The sequence below is a fragment of the Melozone crissalis genome, unplaced genomic scaffold, assembly GCF_028551555.1.
Source record: "Melozone crissalis strain CALT ecotype California unplaced genomic scaffold, PUWL_Pcris_2 ptg000187l_1, whole genome shotgun sequence".
Lineage (NCBI taxonomy): Eukaryota > Metazoa > Chordata > Aves > Passeriformes > Passerellidae > Melozone > Melozone crissalis.
The window spans coordinates 247,947-271,557 of record NW_026535952.1 but is presented as its reverse complement, the minus strand read 5'-3'; the positions used below and the strand labels follow the sequence as shown (position 1 = coordinate 271,557).

Here is a 23,611-nt window from a genome sequence, read left to right as displayed (position 1 = left end):
CGGCCTGTGCTGCCCCCAGACCCCCACAGACCCTCACAGACCCCCAGAGCCGAGGGGGGAGCAGACAGGGCTGTCCCAGGCCAGCAGCAGGACAGTCACCCCGCCGTGCAGGGGTGCCCTGGCTGACCCCCATGCCGAGCGCCGCACAGAGCCCCGGGAGGCGCTGCCCTCAATCAGACCCTTTATTGCCAAGGGTTTACACGGCACAGACACGCAGCCCTCCCCATGCACAGCCCGCCCAGCCCAGCCCCGGGGCTTGCATAGAGAGCGGCCGGCCGGCGGGGCCGAGGGGGCAGAGCCAGCCCGCCCCGCGCCCCCCGCCCTGCGAGCCCCGGGGCTCCCCAGGGTCCTGCCCTGCTCCCCCGGCGGCGGCGGGGCCGGCCCAGGTGCGGCCCGGCCCGGCCCCGCGCCGCCCCAATAAATTAAAAAGGTCCGGGTTAAAAAGGGGGCTCACTCCTCGGGGGGCTCGGTGAGGAACGGCGAGGTGACGGCGTGGGCCTGGGCGATGGCAGCCAGCTCCTTGAGGAACTCGCTGAAGATGACGGCGCAGTAGACGGCGTTGCGCACTCGCAGGGCCTCGCCGTGCCGCGCCGGGGGTCCCAGGGGGTGCAGCCCCCCGTCCCGCAGCCCCTGCAGCGCCAGCTGCGCCGCCTGCCGCGCCCGCGTCGGGCTGTTGGCGTGCCGCAGTAGCAGCTCCCCCAGGGACGGCTTCCGGCTGCGGGCTGGGGGCACGGGGGGTCAGGGACAGGGGCTGGGGGACAGGGACGCGCAGCACAGCCCCCAGCCCAGGCACCAGGCACACTGCCCCCAGCGCAGCCCCCAGCCCAGAGCCCAGGGACTGCTCGTGGCTGTGCACACACACAGGATGGTACTCAGCCCCCAGGGCAGCCCTCAGCTCCCCCGCACCATCTCCAACCCTCCTTATCACACAACACACAACCCCCAGGCCCCCTCTCCAGTCCCTGCATAGACCCCTCACCCCTCCCACACACCAGACTCCCAAAGCAACCCCCAGCCCACCCCACCAGCCACCAACCAGCCCCTTGCACAATGCAGCCTGTTGTGCAGACCCCGGCCCTGCCATGCAGCCCTCACCCCCTGCACTACACACTGTGCAGACCCCAGACCCTGGGCAACACACGGGGCAGCCCCCAGCTCCTTGTTCAACACAGTGTACAGCCCCCAGCCCCATATGCCAGTCCCAGCTGCCTGCAGAACCTGCAGCCCCCCATGCAGACCCCAGCCCCAGCCATGTCCTCACCCAGGGTGTCTGTGCGCCACAGGGCCGGGACAGCCCCCAGGCAGCCCCCAGCCCCCATGCAGACCCCAGCCCTCCAGGCAGCCCCCAGCCCCCCAGGCAGCCCCCAGCCCCCATGCAGACCCCAGCCCCAGCCATGTCCTCACCCAAGGTGTCTGTGCGCCGCAGGGCCGGGACAGCCCCCAGGCAGACCCCAGTCCCCCAGGCAGCCCCCAGCCCCCATGCAGACCCCAGCCCCAGCCATGCCCTCACCCAGGGTGTCGGTGCGCCGCAGGGCCGGGACAGCCCCGGGCCCCTCGGCCCAGTCCAGCCGCCCCCGGGCAATCAGGTACTTCTTGGCCTTGAAGAGCAGCGCCGGGAAATCCTCTTGAGTGGCAGCGAAGCTCTCGATCTTGTTCTTCACCGAGCCCAGCACCTGCAGGACCACAGCACGGGGGTCCCCACAGGAACAGGGGCCCCCATCAGATGGAGTGTTCCCTTCAGCACAGGGTACCCCAACGGGAATGGGGGGGAGTCTCTACAGTAACAGGGGATCCAGAGGGGGTTCCAGCCATGGGGGACATGGGGCAGGGCTGGGCTGGGCAGCACAGGGCGAACTCAGCAATCTTGGGGTTAAAAAGGGTTAAAAGCCTTTCTAACACCTTCCTGTGACTCCGCGAGGGCAGGGGCTCCCCAGGAGCCATACCTGGAGCAGGGATTTGACGCTGGGCTGGAAGACCATGTTGGTGTTGAGCAGGAAGGAGCGCAGCAGGGGCTGGGGGTAGCAGGCCAGCTGGGCCACCAGCCCGGTCAGCAGGAAGTTGACATAGAGCGAGTTGTGGGGCATGTTCTCCAGCTTCCCGAAGAGCACCGACACGAAGGGGCCTGGGGACACGGCGGGGTCAGGCAGGGCCCGCGGGGAGCCGGGACCCTCGCCGTGCCCCCGTGCCCACCTGTGAAGGGCTGGCTGGGGGGCGGCCCCACCGCCCGCGGCGGGCTGGCCACCACCTGCGCCAGAGGGTCCGGGGGCCGCGGCGGCGCCCGCCCGGGGCCCGCGTCCCCCTCGGGCAGCGCGGCGAAGCTGGCGAAGGCCTCCTCCTCCTCGTGGGACAGGGGCGGCTCGGGGGGCTCCGGGGGGGCGGCCGGGGCGCCCCCCACGCCCCCGTTCTGCATCTCGGCCTCGATCTCCCGCAGCTCCTCGGTGAAGGTCTCGATGGAGACGCCGGCGCCCGGAGGCTCGGCGGGCACGCGGGCCAGCAGCTCCTCGAGCAGCGAGTCCACCGAGGGCAGGGGCTCCCAGCCGGGCGGCCGCGCCCCGGCGGCCCCGTTCGGAGCGCTCCCGCCGCCCTCCCCCTCGCCCTGGGGGCTGCGGCGCACCTTCTTCACGGCCACGTCCCCCTCGGGCCGCCCCGCCTCGGCCGCCCCGTGCGCCCCGTTCAGCAGCGGCCCCCCCTCGCGGGGCTCGGGCCCGGGCCCCCCCGCCCGCGGCTCGTCGTCCCCCAGAGCCCCCCCCGGCGCCTCCCGCGCCCCCTCCTCGGGCAGCCCCCGCTTCTTAGTCCGCGGCGTGGGGGGCCCGGGGGGCCGGCCCGGGGGGCTGTCGGGCTCGGGGGCGCGCGGCTCCTCGCCGTCGTACGGCGCCGACCACACGCGGCAGGCCCAGGCGCAGCGGTCGATGCTGTGCCGCGCGTCCCGCAGGTACTCCAGGTAGTTCCTGTCCAGCTCGGCCACCTCGTCCCGGGGCCCGGGCCGGGCCGGGCTGCCCGCGGGGGGCCCGGGCGAGCGGGGGGCCGCGGCCTCGGCGGGCGCCGCACCGCTGGCCTGGCGCATGAAGAACGACAGGCGCGACGGCGTCGAGGGCTTCGGGGCCGGGGCCGCGTCTGCGCCGGGGCTGCCGTGGCCTGCGGGGACACGGGGCAGCACCGGGCTCAGCACGGGGGTCAGGACCAGGAGTCAACACCAGGCTGGGGCTGGGGGAATTCCAGGTGCCACAGGGGTGGTGGCACAAGGCTCGGCTGGCGGAGGAACGAGGTCCCAGCGGCTGCAGAGGTGGCACAGGAGAGCCCAGTGCCAGGACAGGCTTGGGTATGCGGGGAGATGGCATGGCATGGCATGGCATGGCACGGCACGGGGGACTGTGGCAGGATGGGGTGGGGATGGGGCTCAAGCTGCCACAGGAATGGCACCAGGGGTTCATGCTGAGCTGGGACGGGGTCCAAGGGGACAGCAAGACAGAGCTCAGCAATGGGATAGGATAGGCCATGGTTTGAGGGGGCCATAGGGATGGCACAGCTGGGACTATCAACAAGCTGGAGCAGGGGCAGGTTACAAGTGACCACAGAGACCCCAGGAGAGGGCCCCACATCAGGCCAGGAGGGGGATGGGGTCTAAGGGCCACAGGGACAGCATGGGACAGCTCAGTGCCAAGCCAGGGTAGGAAAGGAGTCTGAGGGGCTGTAGGGACCCTGGGAGAGGGCTCAGTGCTGGTACAGTGTCCAAAGGGCCACGGGGAGGCTGTGGGGGCTCTGAGGGCCGCAGTGGCGTACCCCTGGCCCGGGCAGGGGGCTCCTCATCCCGGTCGCGGGGCGGCGGGGGGCTCTCGGGCCGGCAGCAGCGCGGGATCAGGGACAGGAACTTGGCCGCTGTCTTCCCGTAGATGTCCAGGTCCCGCACCGCCCGCTTCTGGCTCAGCATCACGTGGCTGCAGGGCAGCAGGTACCTGCGGGCAGGGTGGCACAGGGCAGCTGCAGGGGACACATGGGGACCCTGCACAGGACCCCAGCCCCTTCACAGTGGGGCAGATGATGTGGCTGCCTCACATCCGCATGCTCACCTGGGACAACACCCCAGGCCCATCCCAGAGGAGCCCCAGAGTGGGCCAGCAGCAGGTGACCTCACCCCTCACCTGAGCACCAGCTGCAGCATCACATCCTCGCAGTTGAGGCTGAGCAGTGTCCGGAAGAGGCTCAGGGACACCATGCACAGCTGGGGACAGCGCAAGGTGTCAGAGGGGCGGCAGAGCGGGCAGGGGGCAGTGCCACCCACCCCATGGCAGGACAGGGGAAGGGGACGGGAATGGCACAGGGATGGGGACACTGGGGATGGGTAAGGATGATGACAGGGTGCTGGGGGGCCGAGGGGGCACGGGGCTCACCCGGGAATTGCTGTTGATGCGGCCCACCAGCGTGTCCAGGATGGTGGTGTTGTCGTGCCGGTGCAGCAGCACGAAGCGCAGGAAGGTTTTCAGCAGCGCCGTCTCGCTGACGCTGCGCAGGAACAGGTCCAGGTACGCCGTGCTCGCAATCATCTCCTCCACCGAGGTCTGCACGAGGGGCACGGGCAGCTGGGGACGGGCACCACGGGGCCCTGCCCACCCGCAGGGGCTGTGGCACGGGCAGGAGACCCCCATCCCAACCCTGCTCGGGGGGTCCCTCACCTTGTGCAGCGCGGGCCCCATGACGGGCACAAGGAACCCGTTGTGGACGTAATCCACCAACTGCTTCTGCACCAGCGGGTGGGCGACCTGAGGGGCCGCAGGGGGGTCAGGCAGCCCCTGTGGGGCCGGGAGCCCCTCTCGGCCCCTCGCAGCCCCTCAGCCCCACCTGGATGACGGCGTTGCAGAACTCGAGCGAGTTCATGAAGAGCACGAGGGAGGAGACGCCGATCCAGTCCTCGCGCCGCAGGAAGTGCCAGTCGTCCCCTCGCACCTCGATCTTGCGGGGCAGGGAGGAGTACAGGGCGCTCAGGCCCGTGGCCAGCACCTGGAACACACGTGCTCTGCTGCCCCGCAGCCCCTCCGGCCGCTGCACCCAGCCAGCCCTCCCCAAAGCCCAGGAGCCTGCCCCACAGCCCTGCCCCACTGCAGCGCTCCAGGCAGGGCAGCTGGGCTGGGCCCTGCACCCACCACTGACCCCGGGAGTGGCACCCTCATCCCCAGCCCAGCGCTGGGCCCTCCACCATCTCCAAGCCTCCCACCACCACCAAGTCCCCCCATCATCCCCAAGCACCCTGCTCCCAGGCCCCTCATCCCCAAGCTCTCCATCATCTCCAGGCTACTCTGTCACCTCCAAGCCTCCCATCACTTGCACACCTTCCATCACCCCCAGACCCCCCACCATCTCCAAGCCCTCTATCATTTGCAAGCTCTCCGTCACTCAGCTTCCATCATTCCCAAGTCCCTCATAATCCCCAGCCCTGTCCTCCACCATCCCCAGGCCAGGGCAGGACTTTTCCCTCTAGGCCTGTCCACGGCTCTTGCCCAAGCCTGTGCCAGCAGTGCAGGGTCCCAGCACAGTCCTGGGGAGGGGAACACTGCTCTGAGCAGGGGAACGCTGCCCCACAGGGAGGGGAACGCTGCCCCAGGAGGAGAGCAACGCTGCCCCAGGAGGGGAACGCTGCCCCAGGAGAGGAACGCTGCCCCACAGGGAGGGGAACGCTGCCCAAGGAAGGGAACACTGCCCATGGAGGGGAACGCTGCCCCACAAGGAGGGGAATGCTGCCCCAGGAGGGGAACGCTGCCCCACAAGGAGGAGAACACTGCCCATAGAGGGGAGCGCTGCCCCAGGAGGAGAGGAACGCTGCCCCACAGGGAGGGGAACGCTGCCCCACAGGGAGGGGAACGCTGCCCCAGGAGGGGAACGCTGCCCCAGGAAGGGAACGCTGCCCCACAAGGAGGGGAACGCTGCCCCAGGAGGATCCATACCGGGCAGAAGTAGGAGTTGTCGGTGATGGACTGGGCCACGGCGCGGTTGCTGGCCGACATGGCCATGATGAGCAGCAGCGCGTCCCGTGCCTGCTGGCCCCGCGCGCCCTCGTGGTGGATGAAGGGGATGAGGAGCGAGAAGATGATGAGGTTGGCGGGGCCCTGGTCCGTGTGGCTGTGGAAGAAGAGCTCCAGGATGGCGGGCTCGCGCGCCACGGAGACGCAGAGCTGGTTGAGCAGCAGCACCAGGCTGTTCTCCAGCGGGGCCGAGGCGGGCTCGGCGCACACGCTCAGCAGGCGCAGCAGTGGCGTCAGCACCGGCTTGTGCCGCAGCAGGGGCTGCCGGGCCTGGCTGATCAGCATCTCGTACAGCTTCAGCTGCTCCACCTGCACACGGGCACAGCAAAGGTACAGAGACCAGCCGGGCCTGCTGCTCCTCCAGCACCACCCAGCCCACTCAGCCTCGGCCCAGGTGCCGCATCCACGTGGCTGTGAAATCCCCAGGGCTGGGGATCCCAGCACTGCCCTGCGCCATCTGGGACAGGGCTGCAGGGAATTCCTTCCATGAGGAATTTCCTACAGCACCACAGAGTTTTCAGGATGGCTCGGGCAGTCTCAACCCCAACCCAACCTGAACTTGCCATGGGACAGTGCCCTACGCTTGGCCTGGCTGACCCCCAACCCAGCACCTTCACCCTTGGGATCCAGCCTGTCCCAAGGTCCCCAGAAACCCCCCAGCAGTGCAGAGCCCTCACTCAGACCTTCCTCTCCTCGGTGAAGTCGCCCTGCAGATGCCAGCACAGGAGCCGCTCCAGCAGGTTCTCAGCAGCCACAAACTCCAGGATGGGCCCGCAGGCCACGTCCCCGTCCCCCTGCGCCCTGTCCTTGTCCCCGTCCCCCCAGGGCCGGTCCTCAGCCAGCAGGTTCAGCATCTGGTAGGTGTTGTTGCGGACGGCGCTGAGGTCGTCGGGGGCCGGTTTGCTCCCGCGCCGCTCCAGGATCCGCAGCACCTGTGGGAGGGAGAGGGGCAGCAGCGGGCCCCGGGGGCCGCAGGGTCGGGGATGCTCGCCGCCCCCAGCCCCGCTCACCTGCGCCCAGTGGTTCTTGAAGACCATGAGGCAGGTCTCGGGGTCGGCGGTGACGGGGGGCTGCAGGCTGGCGCTGCGGGGGGCTCGCTGCCCGCCCGCCCGTGGGGTCAGCTTGCTCAGCCAGCTCATCCTCTCCATGGGCGCGGGGTCACGCGCGGCACCGGGGCGCCCCGGCCGGGCTGCACGCGGCCTGGCACCGCCGCGGGGGCACGGGGCAGCGGGCGGGGGGCCAGGGGCCTGTCTCCATGCTGCTGCCAGAGAGCTGCAGGGACAACAGGGGCATCAGAGAGCCCGGCCCAACCACGGCCAGCCCGACCACGGCCAGCCCGAGTCACCCAGCCCGACCACGGCCAGCCTGACCACGGCCAGCCCAACCTCGGCCAGCCCAACCTCACCCGGCCCAACCTCACCCAGCCCAACCACGGCCCAACCTCACCCGGCCCAACCCCAGCCAGCCCAACCTCACCCAGCCCGACCACGGCCAGCCTGACCACGGCCAGCCCAACCTCGGCCAGCCCAACCTCACCCGGCCCAACCTCACCCAGCCCAACCACGGCCCAACCTCACCCGGCCCAACCCCAGCCAGCCCAACCTCACCCAGCCCGACCACGGCCAGCCTGACCATGGCCAGCCCAACCTCGGCCAGCCCAACCTCACCCGGCCCAACCTCACCCGGCCCAACCTCACCCGGCCCAACCACGGCCCAACCTCACCCGGCCCAACCCCAGCCAGCCCAACCTCACCCAGCCCAACCACGGCCAGCAGCGGGGAGGGAAGCAGAAAGGGGAAGAGGAGGGAAACCAGGAAGGAAGAAAGTCAGGAGGAAAGGAAGGCAATCAAGAGGAAAGGCAGGCAGGAGGGACAGCAGTGGCAACTGGGCCGGGCAAGCGTGCCGGAGCAGTGATGGCTGCAGGACTCTGTATCCCAGCCCTGCTCACGCCCAGGACTGGACTTTAAACTGGGAACCGGCCCAGCATGGGTGTGGGGCGTGCCCAACAGCCACGGGGACACCAGGACAGCTGGGACAGTTGCCCACCCCCATGCTCAGCAGCACCCACGGCAGCGCTGCCAGGATATTTATAGTGCCCCGTGCCCCAGCACCAGCACTGCCACTGAGCACCAGAGCCACAGCCCCGGTGTGCCAGGGGCACAGAGACACCACAGGGGCCCCCAGTTCCCCACCAGCTCGTGGGGAGGGCAGCGGCTTTGAGAGGCAGTGCCACAGCCCTAACACGGCGCTTGGGGAAGTGAAAGAGCCATTAAAGACGCCCCAAACCACAGAGGCAGGAAGGGAAAGTGGCTGAAGCTGGGGCAGTGGGACACAGCACAGGCAGAGCCTGTCTATTTATACCCCGCTCAGCCCGTCCCACCCACAGCCGGTGCTCGTGTGGCTGCTAAAGTTAGAGCCACTGAATGCCAGGGCAGTGCCAGCCCTGCCACCAGCACTGCGGCCCTGCAGGAACAGAGGCAAAGGCCACGGCGCGGTGTCCCTGCGCAGGGACCCGTGTGACACACGGCCAGAGCCGTGCTGCTGGGACAGGGACACCCGCTGCCACCGCTCCTGTCCTGCACCAGTGCCCCTCACCCCAAGCTGGCTGTGCCTGTCACATGCCAAAGCACCCAGCCACTGGGGCACAGCACAGGGCCGTGGCACCACCCCAATGTCACCCCAGTGTCACCAGGACGGGCAGAGGTGGGAGGGCACCTGCCCAGGCAGCAAGTACCCAGAGCACTGGGGGTGATCGGGTGCCACCAGGGCAGGGACAGGGCCACTGCAGGCAGGACATCGAGGGCACAGGGACACCAGGTGCCACCAGGGCAGGGACAGGGCCACCGGGGCACGGCCACCACGGGCAGAGGACGGCTCCCGGTGCCAGGAGGCTGTGGGCGACGAGCGCCGGCCCCCCCGGTGCACCCGGGAACCGAAGCACCGTGCGGGGGTCACCGAGGGGCTGCCAGGGCGGTGCGGGTGAGGCGAGGGGCTGTCACAGCCCGGGGCCGCGGTTCCCCAGCCCGCGGAAGGCGCTGCTCGCTCGGGCATCCTCAGTCCCGGAGCCGCGGAGCACCGGCACCATGGCAGGAACCGGGACGCCCTCGGGCTCCGGGGTCACCCGTAGCGGGGCCCCTGCATGCCGCGGGGCCGGGCCGCCTACCTGGGTCAAGGTCGCGGCGGTCCCGTCCCGTCAGCGCCGCACCTGGGGAGGGCACAGGAGGCGTCGGGCGCGGGGCCGGGACCCCGGGACCCCCCGGCACCCCCGGGACCCCCCGGCACTCCGCGGGCCTCCGCAGGACGGGGCCCCTCGCCCCTGGGCACTGCGGCCCGCCCGGACCCGTGCCCGCCGCGGCCCCTCGCCCTCGACACCGCCCGGGCCGGGCCGGTCCCTCCGGCCCCGCGCGGCCAAGGGCGGGCGGCGGCCCGGGCACCCCGGCACCGCGGCACAAGGGCGGCCGGACCTGCCCCGCGGCCCGCCCCGCTCCCCGCACTCCCCCTCCCGCTGCCCCCTCTCGCCGCGTCCCCATCGCCGGGGCTCCGGCGCCCCCCGGCCGCTCCCGGTCCGCCCGGCGCCGCCGCTCACCGCCCGCCCCCGCCACGGGCCCCGCGCTCCCGACGCCATCTTCCCGCCGCGCCCGACGCACCGCGCGCGCGGCCACGCCCACCGCGGCACGGCCACGCCCACCACGGCACGGGGACACGCCCACCGTGGCACGGGGACACGCCTACATCCCTCGGTGGGCGTGGTCTCTCCGTGAAAGCCCGAGCGTTCATTGGCTAGGCCGTGAGTGGGGCGGGGCCGGGGCGCGTGGGAGCCGGGACCCGGGATCAGGGACAGGCGGTACCGGGACACCCCGGCACCGGGTACCCTGCACCAGCACCCCCGGAGCGGGGCATCCCCAGAAACCGGGAAGCCCTCCGAACCGGGCAGCGGTAACCGGGTACCGAGCTGCCGGGACTCCCGGCACCGACAGCCCCAGCACGGGCACCACTCGGAACCGGGCACCGCGCTGCCCAGCCACCCCTGTACTGGCACCCCCGTGACTGGGCACCCCGGTACCGGGTAACCCTGCACCGGATAACCGGATACCTCAGTAACCCTGCACCGGATAACACCTGCACGCTGCACTCCCCGGAACTGAGCGCCTCGGAACCGGGCACCCCGGTACCGGGACCCCCAGAACCCCTCTGCCGGGCACCCCAGAAACGCGCCCTCCCTGGCCCTGGGCACCTTGTGCCAGATAACCTTGTACCGGGCACCTCTGTGCCAGGCAGCCCGTGCCAGGTGCCGGGAGCCGCCGCCTCTGCCCCGGGCGCTGCCTGGCACCGGCTGTTGTTCCCGGAGCTCACCCGGGCCCCGCACACGTGGCCGCGGCTCCGTGCCCCGGCGTGCCCGGCGGAGCTGGCACGGCGACTGCTCCGCCTAGGTGTCCCCGGGGCCAGCGGTGCCCTGGGGACCCCTCGTTGCTGGGACACGCCCGGTGTCGCAGGAGCCGCGGGTCCCCTGGATGAGCCGCGCCCGGCACCGGGGCCGGCGGCAGCGCCCGGCAGGTGCTCAGGTGTGCAGGACCCCCGGTTACCGGGACGCACGGGATCCCCGCTGAGAAGGACCCCACCGGGACCCCCGGCTCCGTCCTGTCCCGCCGCTGAGCCGGGCTCCATCCCGGCAGCACCGCTGAGCCATGGCCGCAGCCCGGACTGGCACCGGCACCGGCACCGGACACGGCACGGGGTGAGCGGGGCACGGCCGCCTCCTGCGGGCGTGGGGGAGGGGCGCCGCAGGGACCCCCTGAGTCCCACCCGTGCTGGGGGGCGGCTGAGCCTCGGAGCCACCGGCAGCCGGGCTGAGCGGGGACAGAGGGACCCCAAATGGGGACAGAGGGGCCCCCGGTCCCCCTGTGCTCCCTGCCGGACTGCCACTCCACAGAACTGGACCCCAAATGGGGACAGAGTGACCCCAGGTCCCTCTGTGTCCCCAGCCGCACTGCCACCCCCCGGAACTGGACCCTGGACCCCAAATGGGGACAGAGTGAACCCCGGTCCCTCTACACCCTCAGATGCACTGCCACCCCCCAGAACTGGACCCCAAATGGGGACAGAGTGACCCCCGGTCCCTCTGTGCCTCTAGCCGCACTGCCACCCCCCGGAACTGGACCCTGGACCCTGCCGGGGACTGGCACTACCGATGGATCAGCCTCATGGTGCTGCCCATCCTTTACAACTGGGTCGTCCTCATCCTCAGGTGCCAGGCAGTGCGGTTGGGGTTGGGGTGGGGGTGTCCCGGCCCCGTCCCAGCCATGCCCCACTCGTACCCCAGGTGCTGCTTCCCCGAGGTGCAGGAGGCACACGCGGGGCTGTGGCAGGCCCTGGACGGGCTCAGCGATGCGCTGTACCTGCTGGACATGGCCGTGCACCTCCACACAGGTACGGACACGCAGACAGACACACGGACACACGGGTACACACAGACACACACACAGGTACAGGTGTGTACGCAGACACGCAGGTACACACACAGACACAGGCGTGTAACCTCACAGACACACAGGTGTGTACACTCACACACAGACGCACAGGTACAGGTGTGTACACACACACATACACACACACGTGCAGGTGTGTACATACACACGTGTGCAGTCCCACCTGGTACAGCCACCACCAACCCCACACAGAGGGTGTCTGGGCGGGTGGTCTCGAGTCTCTCACCCACCCTCACCCTCCAGCCCCATGGCAGCCCAGGGAGCCACCAGCGACCTCCCGAGGGTGCCCACCCAGGGTTCCTGTGCCTCCCTGTGCCCCGGGCTGGGCACTGCGTGGTCCCCTCTGCCATCACGGGAGCAGCCCCTGTCCTGCAGGGCTGGGTGCCCGGGGTGCCACGGCTGCCCTGGCTGCCCACCAGGGTTCCTGGAGGACGGGATCCTGGTGCGGGACGCCAGGCGGACGCGGCGGCGCTATCTGGGCTCCTGGAGCTTCCCCTGGGACGTGGCGGCCGTGCTGCCCACCGAGCTGCTGTGCCTGCTCCCGGGGGTGCCGAGGGTGCCGGGGGTGCCGGCGGCCCGTGCCAACCGCTGCCTGCGGGTGCCGCGGCTCTTCGAGGCCTTCGACCGGTGCGAGACGCGCACGGGATGGCCCAACGCCTTCCGCATGGCCAAGCTGATGCTGTACCTGCTGCTGGGCATCCACTGGCACGCCTGCCTCTACTTCGCGCTGTCGGCACACCTGGGGCTGGGCGCCGACCCCTGGGTGTGCCCCAGCTCCCCGCGGCCGCTGCGCCGCTACTTGCACAGTTTCTACATCTCCACGCTGGTGCTGGCCATGGTGGGCGACACACCGCCGGCGCGGCGCGAGGAGGAGCTCCTCTTCCTCATCGCCGGCTTCCTCCTGGCCGTGCTGGGCTTCGCCACCGTCACCGGCAGCATCAGCGCCGTCATCGTCAACCTGAGCTCGGCGGGCAGCGCGCTGTACCCCGCGGCGGGCCCGGTGCGGCGGTACCTGCGGGCGCGGGGCGCGGGCGGGCGGCTGGCGGCGCGGGTGGCGCGCTGGCACCAGCACCTGCGGGCGCAGCGCGAGCCGCCGGCCGAGTGGCGGGCGCTGCGGCACCTGCCGCGGGGGCTGCGCGCCGAGGTGGCGGCCGGCGTGCACCTGGCGGCCCTGCGGCGGGTGGGGCTGTTCCGCGGCTGGGAGCGCGGCGTGCTGCGGCAGCTGGTGCTGCGCCTGCGGCCGCAGGTCTTCGGGCCCGGCGAGTTCGTGTGCCGGCGCGGGGACGTGGGCCGGGAGATGTACTTCATCCGCGAGGGCCGCCTGGCCGTGCTGGCCGCCGACGGCGTCACGCGGCTGGCCGTGCTGGGCGCGGGGCTCTACTTCGGCGAGATCAGCCTCATCGACATCAAGGGTGAGCCCCGCGCCGCGCCCCGGCGCCCCGCCCGGCGCGCTGCCCTCGGCTCACGGCCCCCGCCCCGCAGGCAACGTGGCCGGGAACCGGCGCACGGCCAGCGTCCTGAGCGTCGGCTACTCGGACCTCTTCTGCCTGGGCAAGGAGGACCTGGCGGAGGTGCTGGCCGAGTTCCCCAGCGCCCGCGCCGCCATGGAGGCCAAGGGCCGGGAGCTGCTGCTCCGCACGGGCCAGCTGGACACCGGGGCCGAGGCGGCGGCGCTGGCGGCCGAGGCCGAGGCGGAGCGGCGGCTGCGGGGGCTGGAGGCGGCCCTGGAGGGGCTCCAGACGCGGGCGGCGCGGCTGCTGGCACAGCTGGAGGCCGGTGCCCTGCGCATGGCCCTGCGCGTCCGGCGCCTCGAGGGGCGGCTGCAGCTGCGGGATGGAGCGGGGCGGGACAGGGCGGGGAGGGACAGGGCAGTGCGGGATGGAGCCGTGCGGGACAGGGCGGGGAGGGACAGGGCAGTGCGGGATGGAGCCGTGCGGGACAGGGCGGGGAGGGACAGGGCGGGGAGGGACGGAGCGGGGAGGGACAGGGCAGTGCGGGATGGAGCCGTGCGGGACAGGGCAGTGCGGGATGGAGCCGTGCGGGCAGATGGGGCACTGCGGGCAGACGGGACAGCAGGAACGGCCTCACCGCAGCAGCCTGCCGGCCCACAGGGTCCTACCGGGGGACAGGGCCCCACCAGAGTGCAGGGTTCAACCGAGGCACGGGCTGTCCTCAGGGCACACGGTCCCCCCAGGGCACAGGGTCCCTCCGAGGTGCAGGGTGCCCCCAGGGCACAGGAGCCAGGCTCCGCAGGAGGACAGGGTCGCACTGGGATGCAGGGCCCCTCCAAGGCACAGGGCCCCTCCAAGGCACAGGGTCCCCACAGGGCACAGGGTCCCAGTGACGTGCCAGGCGCTCCCAAAGCACACGGTACCCCCACGGTGCAGGGGCCCCTCAGGGCACGGGGTCGCATTGGGGCACGAGGTCCCCGTGGCATGTATGGCCCTGGGGGGGCACAGGCTCCCCTCAGGGCACAGGGGCTGCCCAGGGCACGGAGGCAGATCGGGACACGAGGCCCCGGTGCCATGTACGGTCCCGGCAGGGCACAGAGATCCGCAGGGGCACAGGATGTCCCCGGGGCTCAGGGGGTCCCACGAGGGGCGGGGGTGCCGCGGGACTGAGGGGTGACCGGAGGGGGACGCAGCAGCGACCGCTGGTGTGGGTGACACCGGCAGCTGCTGCTGCAGGACCGGGACCGGGAGAGGAAGGAGCCGGGATGGGGACGGGGCCGGGTCAGGGTCACGGAGTCTCGGGGCCGTGAGCAGCTCGGGATCCCCGGCCCCGCCGCCCGTCCCGGGGCAGCCGGGGGGAGCGGTGACCGACCCGCCGTGGCGGCCGCCGCCCGGTGCCTCGGGAGCGCTCCCTGCGAGCCGCCCGGGACTGGGCTGCAGCCCGGTAGCCCCCGAGCCCCGCTCCCGGCGCTCTCCACGGCCCCGCCCGTCCCCCCCGCCCCGGGCTCCCCCCGATCCCGCCTCCCCCGCGCCCCCGGCACCCCCCGGGCTCCCCCCGCCGCCGCCGCCGCCCCCCGCCCCCGGCCCGCCCCGCGCCGGGCGCCGCCCCCGCTTATCCAGCGGCGGCTCGGAGCGGATCGGAGCCTCGTCCCCGCCGGAGCCTCCCGGTGCCCGCTCCTTCCCGGTGCCTCCTGCCGGAGGAGGGGCGGGGGCAGGCGGGGGGGCCCCGCCATGGACCCCCGGCCCCTCAACGAGTCGCTGCAGGAGATGCTCTGCCGCTCCGGGAACGGCACCGGGAACGGACCCGGCACCGGCACCGGCAACGGGACCAACGGCTCGGTCTGCGACCTCCTCCGCAGGGGCCTCCGCGGGCCCCCGGCGCCCAGAGGTGAGAGCGGGGCGGGGGGGAAGGAGCGGGAAGGGACCCCCACCCCCGTTCGCGCCCGGCCCTGCGCCCACCGCCCGCCGGTACCGTCCCGCTCCGTCCCGCCGTGCTGCCCCGGTGCTCACTGCCCTGTGCTCCGGTTCCCCCGGTGCCCGAGCGGAGCCGCCCCGTGCCCGCCGTGCCCCTCCTCAGCGGGCACCCCGCGGGCTCGGTGGCCCCGGCGCTGCCCGCGGCTCCGCTGCGGATCCCGGCGCTGCCGGGGGAGCGCGCCGGGCTGTGCCGGCGGCAGCGGGAGGGCGGAGGGGACTCGGACAGGGACGCCACGGACACGGCAGCGCCCGCCCCGCGCCCCTGCCCCGCTGCCCGGCCGGGACTCCCGCGGACCCTCGGCTGGGACCGCCCCAGCCCACCCCTGCTCGGTGCCACTCCGCGCTCCGGGCAGGACGTGCCCGGTCCCCGCGCCCGGCACCGAGGCGGAGGGTGGGCGGGATGGGGCACCCACCTGCATGGGGGTCCCTCACCCTCGGGGAACTGAGCCGAGGAGGGGGGGGCTCACCCCGAATCCCGCCACACGCGGGGAAACGATGCTCTCATCTGGTGGGTGTGCACCGAGCCCGCGCCGGAGCCCCGGGGTCCCGGTGCCCGGGCCTGCGCTGGGGCGCCTTTGGGGTGTCCTCACAGCGTGTCTGGGCTGCCCTCGGGGTGCCATGGGGGTGTCTCGGTGGTGGCCTGGGAGTGCTTTCACAGTGCCTCTAGGGTGCCACCTGGGTGCCCCTGGGTGCCACCTGGGTGCCAGCGCAGCGCCGTGCCCGCAGATCTGGACGTGGCGGTGCGCGTGGTGCTCTACGTGCTGATCTTCGTGCTGAGCGTCGGGGGCAACGCGCTGGTGGTGGCCGTGCTGGCGCTGAACCGGCGGCTGCGCACGGTCACCAACTGCTTCCTGCTGTCCCTGGCCCTGAGCGACCTGCTGCTGGCGCTGTGCTGCATGCCCTTCACCCTGCTGCCCGGCCTCATGGGCGCCTTCATCTTCGGCGACGTCGTCTGCAAGCTCGTGGCCTACCTCATGGGTAGGGGGGGACACGGGGGGCTTGTCACCTCCCATGGGTGGGGCACAGTGGGGCTTGTCACCTCCCGTGGGTGGGACATGCGGGGTTTGTCCCCTCTCCTGGGTAGGACACAGTGGGGGCTTGTCCCTTCTCCTGGGTGGGACATGCGGGGCTTGTCCCCTCCCATGGGTGGGGCACACCGGGCTTGTCCCCTCTGCTGGGTGGGACACAGTGGGGCTTGTCACCTCTCATGGGTGGGGCACACCGGGTTTGTTCCCTCTCATGGGTGGGACACACCGGGGCTTGTCCCCTGTCATGGGTGGGGTGGGACACAGTGGGGGCTTCTCACCTCTCACGGGTGGGGTGGGGCACACGGGGGGGCCTCATCCCCGCCTCGCCGGTACCGGGGGCGCAGGGAGGGGGCTCGTCCCTCTCCGCGGATCCCTGGGGGTTATGCCCGGCCCCGGGCGCACGGAGCCCGGCACCGGGGGCTCGGCAGGAGCCGGGGGCCCGCAGGGTCACGCCGCGCCCGCCGACACGCCGCGCTGCCCGCAGGGGTCTCGGTGGCCGTGTCCACCTTCAGCCTGGTGGCCATCGCCATCGAGCGCTACAGTGCCATCTGCAACCCGCTGCAGTCCCGCGCCTGGCAGACGCGGTCCCACGCGTGCCGCGTCATCGCGGGCACCTGGGCGCTGGCGGCGCTGCTGATGCTGCCCTACGCCGTGTACAGCAGCACCCGGCCCGCCGCGCCGCGCCCGCCGCCCGCGCAGTGCACGCACCACTGGCCCAGCGAGCGCGTCCGCCAGCTCTGGTGAGTCCGGGCACCGGGGGGCGCGGGCCCGGGGGGACGCCCGCTGACCGGGGCCGCCCGTCCCAGGTACGTGCTGCTGCTCCTCGTGCTCTTCTTCATCCCGGGCGTGGTGATGACGGTGGCGTACGGGCTCATCTCCCGCGAGCTCTACCGGGGCATCCGCTTCGAGCTGGACGTCAAGAGGGACGTGGCAGGTGAGGGGTGGGGCGGGGGTGACACTACGGGTGACGCCTGGCGTGGCTCCTGTGTGGGCAGAGTGCCCACGCCAGCAGCAGAGGCAGGCAGGGCTGAGCCCTCAGCCCTGCTCCCCCAGTGGTGCGCTCCTCAGGGACATCCCCATTTCCCGGGGACCTCCTGGCAGCCTCGGGGTGCAGCGTGTCCCCGTGTCCCCATGGCCATTTCCATGTGCCCTGCTCCTGGAGAATGCTCCTGCGGTGTCAGGGTGCAGGGTGTCCCCATGGTGCAATGGCCATTTCCATGTCCCCATGTCCCCATGGCCATTTCCGTGTCCCCGTGTCCCCTGCTCCCGGAGGACGCCCCCGCGGTGTCGGGGTGCAGCATGTCCCTGCAGTGCCATGCCCATTTCCGTGTCCCCGTGTCTCCACGGCCATTTCCATGTCCCCGTGTCCCCATGGCCATTTCCGTGTCCCCTGCTCCTGGAGGACGCTCCTGCGGTGTCAGGGTGCAGGGTGTCCCCATGGTGCCATGGTCATTTCCATGTCCCCGTGTCCCCATGGCCATTTCCGTGTCCCCTGCTCCCGGAGGACGCCCCCGCGGTGTCGGGGTGCAGCATGTCCCTGCAGGGCTGTGACCAAGCCTCCTCGCTCCACAGCCCAGCGCGGCTCCGGGGCGGACCCCGCACCCAGCTGCGACGAGGGTGACGGCTGCTACCTGCAGCTGTCCCGGCCGGGCGCGGCGCTGGAGCTGCGGGCGCTGGGGGCGCAGCAGGACCGGGCCCGCATCAACAGCTCGGGGGCGCAGCTGGCGGCCAAGCGGCGGGTGATCCGCATGCTGGTGGTCATCGTGGCCATGTTCTTCCTCTGCTGGCTGCCCATCTTCGCCGCCAACACCTGGCGCGCCTTCTCCCCGCGGGCGGCGCAGCGGGCGCTCTCGGGCACGCCCATCGCCTTCATCCACCTGCTCTCATACACCTCGGCCTGCGCCAACCCGCTCATCTACTGCTTCATGAACCGCCGCTTCCGAAAGGCCTTCGGGGCCACCTGCGCGGGCTGGGGCTGCCGCCGCGCCTGCCCCCGCCGCCCGCCCGAGGACGAGCCGCCCGTGGCCAGCGCCTCGCTCTCCAAGTTCAGCTACACCACCGTCAGCAGCCTGGGGCCGCCCTGAGCCGCCCCCCGAGCCGGAACCCCCAAGCCCCCCGACGCCGGTGCCTGGGCCCCCGCGAGCGGGACCCCCACGAGCCCCACTGCCAACCCCTCTCTCGCCAAGCTCAGCTACCCATCCTCAGCAGCCTGGGACCCCCGAGCTAGCCCCCCTTAGGCCCCCGACACCAGTGCCTGCCCCCCCGAGCGGGATACCCCCAGCAGGACCCCCCGAGCATGAACCCTGCCCTGCCGTGCCCCCCGGTGCACCCCCAGCCGCCCACCCGCCCTCCTGGGACACGCTTGCCCGGCATCCCCGGCTCCATCCCGGCGGCCCCGAGCCCCGGCGGGGTGGGAGCGAAGGGCGGCGGGAGGAGCCCCGGGGGCGGGCAGGGGGAGGCCCAGGGAGGGCACCCAGCCCAGCCCAGCCCAGCCCAGCGTCTCCCCGCGCTGCTCCCCGGCTACGGCCGCAATAAACGGACCCCGAGCCCAGCTGCGCCGCTGCTCCCAGCGCTCCTGCCCGCCGGCACGGAGCCTCCGCGGGGCACAACCGGGCGGGACGGGGGGGTCGGGCACCAGGCGAGGCTCGGGGGCTGCGGGCTGGGACCCTCCGCTGCGGGAACTGCTGAGCCCGGCGGCAGCTGGGGATGGGACCCCCGGGCCCGGTGCACCCAGTGCTGCCCCGGAGCGGGGCGGGTGACCGTACACAGGGGAGGGGACCCCAGGGTAGCGAGACCCCGAGGAGCACGGCCAGCCCCAGGACTCCATCTCCCACCGTGCCCCGCGCGCCTTACGTACCCGGCGTCCTCATTTGCATACGGTCCCCGCCCCGGATGGCCACGCCCCCTGACGGCCACGCCCCCGCCGTTTTCAGCCATGGCGCCGGGGGCGGGCCCTGCCCCAACCTATGCGTCCTTGCCACGCCCCCTCAGCCATAAACGGCGTGGCTCGGCCCCGCCCCCTAGCCGGCCCCGCCCCTCCCTCGGCCATGGCGGCCGGGGCTCGGGCCCCGCTGGCCCCGCGGCCAAGGCTGACACCGTGCCCACCGGGGCCCCCGCCGCCACAGCTGACACCGCGCCCAGCGCTGCCACCGCTGGCCCTGGCACTGGCACTGGCCCTGCTGGCGCTGCCGGTGTCGGCGGGGTCGCCGCCCGGCCCCGGGGAGCAGCTGGCGGCGGCGGCGCCGCGCTGGGGCTGGCGGAACGTGTCGTGCCCGGCCTGCCGGGTGCTCTTCGGGGCGCTGGACCTGGCGCTGCAGGTGGGCACGGGGCGTCGGGGAGTGCCGGGACACGGGGGCGCCGGGGAACACCGTGGGGACACCGGGGAACACCGGGGGGACACCGGGCTAGGCACGGGGATAGGTGGGCACCGGGACACCAGGACCGGAAGAGCGGGGGCGACAGGAACGAGGGCAGAGGGACAGGACAGCGGGGACAGGGCGAGACGGGACAGGGACAGAACAGGGAGAGGCCGGGCCAGTCCCTCGTGACGGGCCGGGGCCGGGACAGGCCGGGACAGGTCGGGGCTTGTGACACACACGGGACCGGCTGGGAATGGGGACAGGGACGGGCGGGGACGGCCGAGTGACGGGCTGGGACGGCTGGAAGAGCAGCGGGGACGGGCGGGGACATGCCAGCGGCTCCGCTCGGGGGAACGGGGACGGGCTGGGGCAGGAACAGGAACCGGGACAGGAACAGGAACCGGGCCAGGAACCTGAACCGGGCCAGGAACCTGAACCGTGACAGGAACAGGAACCGGGACAGGAACAGGCTGGGGCGGGGACGGGAACGGAGGCAGCAGGGCACCGGGCTGGGGACCAGAGGGGCTGGGGGACCCTGTGGGTCCCTTCTGGCCTCGGGATATCCAGCTGGGTGGGCCGGGGTGGCCGGGGGGTGTGGGACAGTGACAGAACCAGGGGCCATCCCGCGGAGCTGCTGGGGGCTGCACGGTGATGGCAGCTGGGGTGCCGTGCCCCTCCCGACGGTGCCGTGCCCATCCCAGGGGTGCCGTGTCCATCCTGGCTTTGCAGTGCCTCTCCCGGCAGTGCCGTGCCCCTCCCGGGGGTGCCATGTCTATCCCAGGGTGCGGTGTCCATCCCAGGGGTGCCGTGCCCCTCCCGGGGGTGCCGTGCCCATCCCAGGGGTGCCGTGTCCATCCCGGGGGTGCCGTGCCCATCCAGGGGTGCCATGCCCTGCCCAGGGGTGCCGTGCCCTGCCCAGGGGTGCCGTGTCCATCCCGGGGGTGCCGTGCCCATCCAGGGGTGCCGTGCCCATCCCAGGGGTGCCATGTCCATCCCAGGGGTGCCGTGCCGCTCCCGGGGGTGCCATGCCCATCCCAGGGGTGCCGTGTCCATGCCGGTGTCCTTTCCCCGCAGCTGGAGCCCAACGTGGCCCGCGTGGGGCGCGTGGCGTCGCGGCTGTGCCAGGAGCTGCGGCTGGCGCGGCCGCCCGTGTGCCGCCAGGCCGTGCAGCTCTTCCAGGGCGACGTGGTGGCCGCCTGGGCCCGCTCCGTGCTGCGCCCGCCCGAGGCCTGCGGGCTCCTGCTGGGCCCCCGCTGCGGCCACTGGGACATCCTGGGCGACTGGAACCTGTCGCTGCCCGCCGCGCCCAAACCGCCCGTGCGGCCCCCGGCGCCGCCGCCGCCCGGAGCGCCCACGGCCCGCATCCTGTTCCTCACGGACCTGCACTGGGACCGGCAGTACGTGCCGGGCAGCGCCGCCGCCTGCCCCGACCCGCTGTGCTGCCGCGGGGCGCCCGCCCGGGGCCCGGGGGCCGCGGGCTTCTGGGGCACCTACGGCAAGTGCGACCTTCCCCTGCACACCATCGACGCGCTGCTGGCCCGGCTGCCCAACGGCACCGGCGACGGCACCGGCGGCTTCGCGGCGGCCTACTGGACCGGGGACATCCCGGCGCACGACGTGTGGCAGCAGAGCCGCGGGGACCAGCTGCGGGCGCTGCGCACGGTGACGGCGCTGCTGCGCGCCCGCCTCGGCCCGCTGCGCGTCTTCCCCGCCGTGGGCAACCACGAGGCCACGCCGGTGAACGCCTTCCCGCCGCCCTACGTGCGCGGCAACCGCTCCGCGGCCTGGCTCTACGATGCCATGGCCGAGGCCTGGCAGCCCTGGCTCCCCCCCGCCGCCCTGCGCACCCTGCGGTGGGCACGGGATGGGCATGGGGGACCCCTCTGCCCGGGGACGGGGATGGGCATGGGGACCCCTCTGCCCGGGGATGGGGGGTTTGTGCCTCGGAGGGTGGGAGGGCACGGGCGGGGGTTCTGGGCTACTGGGAGGCTCCAGACACAGGGCAGGGGGGTTCTGGGCTACTGGGGGCATGGGGCTGTGGCGTTTGGGTACCAGGATCAGGGGACACAGCGCAGGGAGGCTCCAGACTGGGGACTCCGGGCTGTCAGGTGTGGTGGGAGCTGCAGTTGCACAGGCTGGGGGCTCGGAGCAGGGACTCTGGGCACCTGGGGGCTCAGGACTAGCAGGACACGGCGTGGTGTCCGTGCCGGGGGGCAGTGGGGGTACCAGGACAGCTGGGGCTGCGTGCAGATGTCTCAGCTTCATGGGGGGAGAGGTGCAGGGAGGGGGTCATGGCTGGCTGGGGTACAGAGAGGGCTGTGGGGTAATGGGGGCTCCAGGCTGGGGGCTGTAGGGGGGTGGGCAGTGCAGGTGGCAGAGCTGGGGGTCCGTGGGATGGCTGCAGGGTCTGTGGCTCAGGGGACTCAGCACTGACCCCCCTTTTCCGCACAGGGCTGGCGGGTTCTACACGGCAGGGGTCTGGCCTGGGCTGCGCGTCGTCTCCCTCAACATGAACTTCTGCTCCCAGGCCAACTTCTGGCTTCTCATCAACGCCACTGACCCCGCAGGGCAGCTCCAGTGGCTCATGGGGGTCCTGGCAGATGCTGAGCGTGATGGGGAGAAGGTGTGGGGGGGTTCTGGGGGGACATGGGGGGTCTCGGTGGGCCCTGGGCAAACCCCCAGCCCTGGCTCCCTGCCCACAGGTGCACATCATTGGGCACATCCCCCCAGCCCACTGTCTGCGCAGCTGGAGCTGGAACTACTACCGCATCGTCAGCAGGTCGGTGCCTGACCCCTGCCCAGACCCCTGACCCTGTGCCAGACCCCCATTCCATGCCCTGGCCTCCATCCCCACGTGCTGGACCCCTGTCCATGTGCCCTTGACCCCCACACCAGACCTCCCACCCCACACGCCAGAGCCTGGCTCCACACCCTGAACTCCCATCCCGCAGTGGTCCCGCTGCCCTACACAACAGGCCCCTGCCCCACATGCTGAACCTCTGCACCACCCCACACCCCGGGCTCTCTCTCTGTGTGCCATCCCATGCACCAGACTGCCCGCCCCATGTGCCAGACCCCCAGCCCCTGTGTCCTGGACCCTCACCCCATGTATCCTGGACCCCCACCCCTGTATCCTGGACCCCCAGCCCTGTATCCTGGACCCCCACCCCGTGTATCCGGGACCCCCATCCCACATGCCGGTGGCCAGGGTTGGGGTTCCAGGGTGGGGGTTTGGGGATGCCCCCTGCTCACCCACCCTGGCAGGTTCGAGGGCACCATCGCGGCGCAGTTCTTCGGCCACACGCACCTGGACGAGTTTGAGCTGTTCTATGATGAGGAGACGCTGTCACGTCCCGTGTCCATCGCCTTCGTCGCACCGAGTGTCACCACCTACATCAACCTCAACCCCGGTGCGCCGCGAGCCCCCGCCATGTGTCCCCCACTGTGTGTCCCCCGCCATGTGTACCCCACTGTGTCTCCCCTGCCGTGTGTCCCCCACTGCGTGGCCCCTGCCGTGTGTCCCCCGCTCCCCGGCGCTGACCGTCCCTCTCCCTGCAGGGTACCGCGTGTACGAGGTGGCCGCCTCCTACCCCGGGAGCTCCCACGCGGTGCTGGACCACGAGACCTTCATCCTCAACCTGACGGAGGCCAACGCGGCGCCCCCGGGCGCGGCCCCGCGCTGGCGGCGGCTCTACGGCGCCCGCGAGGCCTACGGGCTGCCCGCCGCCTTCCCGGCCGACTGGGACCGGCTGGTGCGGCGAATGCAGGACGACGAGCCGCTCTTCCAGCGCTTCTGGTTCCACCTGCACAAGGGGCACCCGCCCCGCGAGCCCTGCGGCGCGCCCTGCAAGGCCGCCCTGCTCTGCGCCCTGCGCTCCGGCCGCGCCGCCGACCCCGCGCTCTGCCGGCCCCTGCGCCCCGCGCTGCCCTTCCCGCACATCCAGCGGCTCTGGCAGCAGCGGCGCCTCTGCTGAGCCTCGGCCGCGGGTGCAGGGCTGGGACACGGGGACACCGGGAGCCCCTGGGACACAGGGACACCCAGAGCCCCTGGGACATGGGGACTGGGAACCCCTGGGATGTGGGGACACAGGGAACCCCTGGGATGTGGGGACACCCAGAGCCTCTGGGACGTGGTGACACTGGGAAACCCTGGGACACGGGGACACCGGGAGCCCCTGGGACATGGTGACCCTAGGAGCTCTCGGGATGCGGTGACCCTAGGAGCTCCTGGGATGTGGTGACACCGGGAGCTCCCAGCACATGGTCACACCGGGAGCCCTTGGGATGTGGTGACACCAG

The 23,611-nt window shown here is 72.4% G+C and overlaps 3 protein-coding genes across 3 annotated transcripts; 2 read left to right on the top strand and 1 right to left on the bottom strand.

The window, feature by feature from the left end:
* Positions 1 to 371: 371 nt before the first annotated feature.
* On the bottom strand, positions 372 to 9,637 carry FHIP1B (FHF complex subunit HOOK interacting protein 1B). Its single transcript, XM_054293754.1, has 14 exons — positions 9,601 to 9,637; positions 9,178 to 9,219; positions 7,025 to 7,286; positions 6,698 to 6,946; positions 5,937 to 6,323; positions 4,837 to 4,995; positions 4,671 to 4,757; positions 4,389 to 4,556; positions 4,140 to 4,219; positions 3,781 to 3,953; positions 2,191 to 3,135; positions 1,944 to 2,122; positions 1,511 to 1,673; positions 372 to 722 (listed from the first exon to the last, which is right to left on the bottom strand). The coding sequence occupies exons 3-14, from the start codon at positions 7,160 to 7,162 to the stop codon at positions 451 to 453; spliced, it is 3,000 nt and encodes a 999-aa protein (XP_054149729.1). The 5' UTR covers positions 7,163 to 7,286; positions 9,178 to 9,219; positions 9,601 to 9,637; the 3' UTR covers positions 372 to 450.
* Positions 9,638 to 14,600: 4,963 nt separating this feature from the next.
* On the top strand, positions 14,601 to 18,268 carry CCKBR (cholecystokinin B receptor). Its single transcript, XM_054293788.1, has 5 exons — positions 14,601 to 14,839; positions 15,652 to 15,903; positions 16,438 to 16,693; positions 16,760 to 16,887; positions 17,526 to 18,268. The coding sequence occupies exons 1-5, from the start codon at positions 14,683 to 14,685 to the stop codon at positions 18,035 to 18,037; spliced, it is 1,305 nt and encodes a 434-aa protein (XP_054149763.1). The 5' UTR covers positions 14,601 to 14,682; the 3' UTR covers positions 18,038 to 18,268.
* SMPD1 (sphingomyelin phosphodiesterase 1) lies at positions 18,250 to 23,334 on the top strand. Its single transcript, XM_054293723.1, has 7 exons — positions 18,250 to 18,591; positions 18,887 to 19,270; positions 20,387 to 21,165; positions 21,764 to 21,935; positions 22,015 to 22,091; positions 22,577 to 22,722; positions 22,871 to 23,334. Exons 1-7 carry the CDS (start codon positions 18,250 to 18,252, stop codon positions 23,284 to 23,286), a joined length of 2,316 nt encoding a protein of 771 aa, XP_054149698.1. The 3' UTR covers positions 23,287 to 23,334.
* The last annotated feature ends 277 nt before the right edge of the window (positions 23,335 to 23,611 follow it).